Source organism: Notolepis coatsorum, assembly GCF_963971535.1.
Source record: "Notolepis coatsorum genome assembly, chromosome: 3".
Classification (NCBI taxonomy): domain Eukaryota; kingdom Metazoa; phylum Chordata; class Actinopteri; order Aulopiformes; family Paralepididae; genus Notolepis; species Notolepis coatsorum.
In genome coordinates this window covers 57,752,291-57,759,941 of record NC_140167.1, presented here as the reverse complement: position 1 = coordinate 57,759,941, position 7,651 = coordinate 57,752,291, and the positions used below count along the sequence as shown (strand labels likewise).

At 41.0% G+C, this 7,651-nt stretch overlaps 1 protein-coding gene across 2 annotated transcripts in view; it reads right to left on the bottom strand.

Moving 5' to 3' along the window:
- Window positions 1-1,652: 1,652 nt before the first annotated feature.
- rrh (retinal pigment epithelium-derived rhodopsin homolog) overlaps window positions 1,653-7,651 on the bottom strand; it is a 111,058-nt gene continuing 105,059 nt past the window's right edge. For both annotated transcript variants that reach the window (XM_084309847.1, XM_084309846.1), the window contains 3 exons: window positions 6,386-6,554; window positions 4,957-5,135; window positions 1,653-2,233 (listed from right to left, as the gene is read on the bottom strand). In XM_084309847.1, coding sequence (XP_084165973.1) covers window positions 2,128-2,233; window positions 4,957-5,135; window positions 6,386-6,554 — 454 coding nt within the window. In that variant the 3' untranslated portion in view covers window positions 1,653-2,127. The remainder of the gene's footprint in view (window positions 2,234-4,956; window positions 5,136-6,385; window positions 6,555-7,651) is intronic.

Here is a 7,651-nt window from a genome sequence, read left to right as displayed (position 1 = left end):
GGTCTAAAATCAGCCTACGTTGTTTTCAACTGACCAGAATTAAAACATCTCTACTTTATGGTTATTTTCCTGTATAGTTCAAATGTCTAATACCATTATAACTACGTTTTAAACCAGAACTAATTTCCTGTATTTTGCCAGGCTAGGAGGAGCCATCTTACAGACATTTGCTCTGTGCCTTCAGGGCCACCTAGTAGCTCTTTGAAGCGCTGGAGCAGATGGTCTCCTAGGAATGTGTTATCTGCAGTTGGGGGAAGTTATCATTCTAATGTTAGGCATCTGTGCCAGCCCTTTGTTCAACTAACCAAAGGGCCCTGTTGATTTCTATAGCTTTGACTGTTACAGAGAGCGGGGGAGAAGATTTAATCATTAGTCTACTGTTTTTACTGTTTACCTAGCAAGCCCTTTTCAGGTCCTGCTTAAAGTAAACAAAGCCATCTATTGAAATGTTAACTTTTAGTAGGCTAGATTGGACCCAAGCTCCTATAGATTTAAATACAGTCTCTGGTCTCTTGTGTCTTGCAGACCCGAGTCCTGTTGTATTTACATAGTGTGTGCCCTCTGGTAAACTCTATCGTTCCCAGAGAGACACCTTTTAGATTTTAGTTCATTCAACTAACTGACTATACCTCCTTACCAATAGAATTCCGACCTGTAGCTGAAAATGCTTGTGGGAATTACATTTTGATACAGAAATATACCACACACAAATTAATGGAAGTGGATACAGACCACTAGCCTAGCATAAAACTCCAGGAGAGGAAAATCGATATCCATCTTCTTGTCTGAGAAGACGGTAAGCTCATAATGTTGGTGTGTTCCTTTAATGTGGTCTTTTGGAGTGGTCAAACATGGTTTGATAGTGTACCACAGCTGTGTAACTAACATAACTTGCTGCAGCAACCTATTGCACATAATGTTACTTGTATAGCATAATGAATAGGCAAAATTCAAAAACAATGTTTATTACATAGTAGCCTTAATGAACAGAAGATATTGACACATGTGTTATGCTGCATCTCAAATTAATCTTCAGGGTCCCAGTGTTCTGATGGTGTGTAACACTTCTACTGTATGTGGCATGTTGACCTTGTATCCCCCTGTCAAGACCCCCCCCCCAGCCACATTGCTAACTCTAAAGGAGACTGCTTTGATGCACTGAAACTGGTGACATTGGAGGACCTGAGCTGCAATGCTAAGCTAGTTTTAGCTAATGAGTTTTCCTTTTTTTCAGGTGCATTCCACGTGGGGAAGTGGGGAGGGGATACATGCACGCAACATGTAAACAGCAACATTCATTTTGGACCCGCCAAAATGTTTCAAATGATAAATTAATCAATAATCAATCATTAGTAGGGATGCTCGATATTGGCTTTTTTACCGATACCGATATTCCGATATTGTCCAACTCTTAATTTCCGATACTGATATCAACCGATATCAACCGATACCGATATATGCAGGGTTTCCCACCCCAAAAAACGGAATAATTTCAGGTAACTAATAATTTCACTGGATATATATATATAACAAATATTGTTATTGTTTTTTTCTTTTTTTAAACCGATACCGATATTTTCCGATATCACATTTTACTGCCGATATCGGCCGATAATATCGGTCGGCCGATAATATCGGACATCCCTAATCATTAGTCATTATTAATGAATATCTTTTGGGGGGGGGAAGCAATACTTTTATTCTGCACCTTTCTAAAAGCTCTGTGGATGTATTATTATTTTTAAAATATTACTCTACATAAAGATTTTATCTATACCACCTTTAAAGCCAGACCCGGATACATGCCAGTGGGGTATCGGGATATATGTATAATTTATGTAAACAACTATGTGCACCGTATATCCTACAGTGTATGTACACTCAGTGGCACATGCATGCACTACAAGGGGCTGGCTACTGGCTAGCAAAGGTTAAGCCACTAAAGCACCACAACCACCCACCACACAAATGGTAAATGTTCTGTATTTTACTACACAGCAGAGGCAACCATGCAAGGTGCCAACCTGCTCATCGGGAAGTCACATTTGTCCCATCCTCAAGGATCCATACATCTTTTGTAGCAATAATAATAATATTGTATGTAACATTGTAGCAGTCCTTAATAAATCACTGGGTGAGAGGGAGTTGGGAGGTGGTCATGGGAACCTGGTTATTGATGGTAATCCGCTGCCTGGTTTGACAGCGGATCAATCCTATGATGGCTCTTCTGAACCTGAAGGAACAATTCATAGGCAGTGAGTAGAATAGAATCATTAAATACAGCTATAACAATTCAGTCTTATGGAATTAACATCAAATGCCTGTGCACACACACGCACACACACACACATACATACATATATATACATACATACATACATACATACATACATACATACATACATACATACATACATACATACATACATACATACATACATACATACATACATACATACATACATACATACATACATACATACATACATACATACATACATACATACATACATACATACATACATACATACATACATACATACATACATACATACATACATACATGGCCGCCTAGTTATAGTTGAAAGTGGGGGTGCAAGTATTTTTTTTATTCTTTTTTTTTAAATTTTTTTTTTTTTTTTTTTTTGCAAGGGGTGGTTTGGAGGGGGTCCGGCACGACCCCCTCCACGGCAGATTTTTTTACATTTAATGAACACCTGTATGTGCAATTTCCTGCAATATAGAGCCTTCAATCTTGACCAAAATAAAGCTGCTCTTTTCACTATAAAACTCAGTTTATATTGCAGTATGATAGCTATAATAACTTCACTGCGAGGGCTCTTTTAGCTAACGCTAGCTAGGCACGTATGATAGCCAATTACTATTATAATAATAATAATAATAATAACTTTCCCATCCTCCCAAAGCCCCTCCAGCCCTGTTCACATCCGCCGCACCAACAACAAGTAACAACAACAACTAATTGACGCTATCAATAGCCCCAGTGAGCGCGGCGGCTGAATGAATGAAAACTTTATTTAACAGATTGCAGAATGGGTAAAATACAGTACGGCTCAATACACACAATTGTTAAGGGGATGCAGACCAGAGAAAGACGTTTGTCTTGTTTACATCAGGGTCTGTGCTGCACCGAGTGAATCCACAGTCACTTGCTCCTCAATGGGAAACCAACCTAGATTTACCATGAAGGACTGGTTCTGGCCGAACCGTTCGTTATACAAGTATCACAGAGACATTACAAAGGTGCTCACAGTTGCACGAGGGGTTCGCACAGAGATACGGGATGGTTTGAAAGCTCGGCGTTGCTAATAAATATTTTTTATATTTTTTTTATAAACTGCTCAAAGCGGCATTATTTCCGTCGTTGGGTGATCACAGCGCCTGCGCAGTGCGCACCATCCCGTATCTCTGGATTCACTCGGTTCAGCGCCGAGGCTCACCATACGAGAAATATTCAGTTTCAATCTGTTTGCGCATTTAGTATACAGTCACAGTGTTCGACTTACGTGATGATTTGCTCCATTTTAATGTAAACGCCGAAGAATAATCCTCACGAGTCACAATGTTATCCAATATCCAGCCTGAATTTCGAAAAAGGTTCGAAAAAGCCGCCTCCCCCAACATGTCGTATACGTCATGCCGACAAACGCCCGTGGGCACTGGATCAAACCATTAAAGTGGGGGGTCACACAATCTTTGGAAACTTAAAAACTTGCTATTAAGTGTCATTGCGTATTATTAATTTGATTGAAATTACGTAGTTATGGTTCGATAAGATTTATAAATTGGGGGGGGATATTTATATCATATGATATGATCAAAAAGTGAGGGAGCAAAAAGACAAGCTTGCTCCCCCAAGTTCAATAGTCCTAGAGCACCCGCATCTTCTGCTCCATTAAGTGGGCGCCTATGCATACATACATACATACATACATACATACATACATACATACATACATACATACATACATACATACATACATACATACATACATACATACATACACACACAAACATAAATATAGACATACATACATACACACATATATATACATTATACAGACATACACACGTTACGCATATAGACTGCCCTTCCAACTGAAAAATGTCAGGATAGAATCAAAATATTAGGTAAAGAGAGAGAGATGCCCCATATTCCATTGCAGTTTGCACGGCCTCCTCACCGTGCCTCTCCGCGGACCTATATATTTTATGCATAGCGTGGGTGGTGATGATGATGATGATGGAAACCGCTGTGGCGCATACAGTTGAATGCTGGTATTACACTCATTGAGGGACACGAAGAAGTCAAGTCCGATGGGATTTGGGAATCTCAAATACAAATCGGGATTGGAATAAAAAATGCATTTATATTAAACAATACAGAATATACAGCACTTCTTGGGGTCTGTAGGGTAAGCACTTATTCCCTCCCCCCTGAACATTTATGGTGATGTATGGGCCTTTTAAGTCAGTGATAAAAGTGTCTTTCAAGGATAAGTGAGCTCCTGCACTGATTATTATAGTTCAATATTCAATATTTGATCACCAAAACCCCCCAAAAAGCATAAAAAGGGGGCCCCCGCCCGAAAAGGGCCCTTAAAAATCGTGCTTGCGCGCTCGGTTAATATATACACACAAGTGTAGTGCCCTTTTCAGCCTCTGAGCACCTGCCCCTCTAAAGTCCTGTGCATGTCCCTGCACGCGCGCACACACACACACACGCACACGCACACACACACACACACACACACACACACACACACACACACACACACACACACACACACACACACACACACATACATACATACATACATACATACATACATACATACATACATACATACATACATACATACATACATACATACATACATACAAAGAAACGAATCTTGTATCATGATAAAGTAACAAGTAGGGGGAAAATCTCACTTTTTGTTGGCAATGACGTAAATACAGGGGTTGTAAAAGGTGGAGGACTTGGCAAAAAGTGGACCGATGATGGCCATGGGAGCAGGAATCATCATGGGGTCCCCGAAGGACGCCCAGAGACACACAATGGCGTATGGTGACCAGGCCACGAGGAACATGACAATCATCACAATGGACATCTGCCGGCCACACACACAGAGCAGCAGACCATAGAATAGTTTTAGTGTCCTGGAATAAACAGATCACAACTGCTTAAACCTCACAAGAAGATATGGTTGATTTCCCTGTCAATGATCCCCCCACTAAGCTCTGACTTAAGATTAGAATTGTGAATGGCTCACATTGTCATATTTTATAGATATGATTTTATCAAAAGTCCTTACTAGATATTTAGAGCAATTAGAGAGACAATCTGTAATCAATCTGAGCACCAACCACTCTGAACATTTAGGAACACTGGGTTACCGCTTTGTTAAATGGTAAATGGTGCATTTATCCAAAGCACTGTTCCTCACGTTCACCCATTCCCTCACATATTCACACACCGACGGCGGAGGCAACCATGCAAGGTGCCAACCTGCACATTGGGAGCAATTAGGGGTTAAGTGTCTTGCTCAAGGACACTTCGCCATGCTGCCCGGGAGGAATGGAACCGGGAACCTTCCGATTACCAGACAATCGCTCTATCTCCTGAGCCACTTTAACTTAACGCTTTGTTAAGTTCAGCAACCTACTGGTCCTGGGATTTCACACTTATTATTATATGTGTGATGGACCAACATTTTTCTTCTCTAAGGAAAAGCTATTCTCTTTTAGTGAAATCAAGAATTCTCTCTATTTTAAAGACTAAATAAAACTGTTGTTTTATACTGAATTTGAACCTGAAATATGTTGTAATGTGTCACTTAATTCAACCTGCCAAGTGCCTGATACAAAGGTTCCTTCCAGATCAACTCTCACATCCAGTCCATAGTCTATTACTGCTGCCACCTACTGGACTAGCAGTATATACCACAAAGAACAGCAATGCAAGTAAAACATGTAACAGCCATGGTTAAGTATAAAGAAACATGTGCAAACTTAAAGCAAATTAAGTATACATTCCATCATAATAAGAAATTAAATATAACATTTCTGCCAGCTATTATCTTCCTGGATCTTTGCTGATAAATGTACACACAATTAATATGATTGAAAATATAATATAGATAACTAAATCTTTTTAGAACAGCGTTACAAATGGCTGCAGAATGAATAAGCTAAGAGAAAAACAATGAAAAACATACATTATTGTAAATAACAGAACGCAGCCATCGCAAACCATTTTTGCATTGCGACGTATTGTGTCACAATGTACCGTTGCACCCCTAGGGCCCCCCTAGCCACATACATAGATCCCAAGCCTACATTTCTTTCTCTCGCTTTTCACCTTGGTGACGTCCATCTGGTCCGACCAGTCTATGTTGATGCTGTCCAGGCGGCTGCTGGCTTTGTGTCTCGCCATGGTGACGGATACGTTGTAGTAGCAGTAAAACATGATGGCCAGAGGCAGAATAAAGTTCACGGCGATCACCGCCATCGTGTAGGAAACGAAGGAGCTGTGAAGAGTAAACAAGAGCCGAGTAACAGTGTCTGTGGTAAACCTTGGTGCATAATCTGTTCCAGTGATGATAATGTGACTGGTATAATGGTACATGATTACTGTAACACGGCTACTGTCGTTCCCACATTAACATGAGAGCTGCGATTTTTATCTGATTTTGATCATCTGAACGGTTTGGTCAGTATTTGTGAACATGCACCACTCACTCCTAAAGCTGAGAGAATCCTCATGGGTGTACAATATGGAACTGCTTCATAGACAAATGTGACATTGATTTTGTTTTTGTGTGAGTTAGGGTTAGGATTAGAGGGTCAGGGTTATGGTTAGATGGTTGGGGTTAGAGGGTAAGGGTTAGGGTTAGAGGGTTAGGCTTAGAGGGTTACGGTTAGAGTGCTCTTACACCCAAATTATGTTTACAATCTGGTTCAGACCTGGTTCACACCTCAGCAATACTAGAATATATTATGGCTCCACAAAGGCAGTGCAAGGAAATGCATTTGTAATTGGGAACAACTCTAACAATTTACACTATGTACTAACAGTGCATATTAAATATCATGGTCAAATGTGTCAGGGTTGTGTTCTGAGTCCCCTCCTCTACTCCCTGTACACACATGACTGTGTGGCTCAGCGGAGCAACAACGCAATCATCAAATTTGCTGACGACACAGTAGTGGTGGGCCTGATCTCTGCAAACGACGAGAGGGCCTACCTGGAAGAGGTCAAGGTCCTGGCGGGATGGTGCGAGGAGAACAGACTCTCCCTGAACGTCAGCAAAACAAAGGAGATGATTGTGGACTTTAGGAGGTCGGAGGTCAAGGACTACAGCCCCCTCAGCATCGACGGGGCACCGGTTGAGAGAGTGAACAGTTTTAAGTACCTCGGAGCCCACATATCCGAGGACTTGACATGGACCACACACATTGACAGTGTTGTGAAGAAGGCACGACAACGCCTCTACTTCCTCAGGCGCCTAAGGAAGTTCCAAGTCAGTCAGAAGATCCTTAAGAACTTCTACTCATGTACAATAGAGAGCATCCTGACTGGCAACATCACCTCCTGGTTTGGGAATAGCACTGCACAAGACCGAAG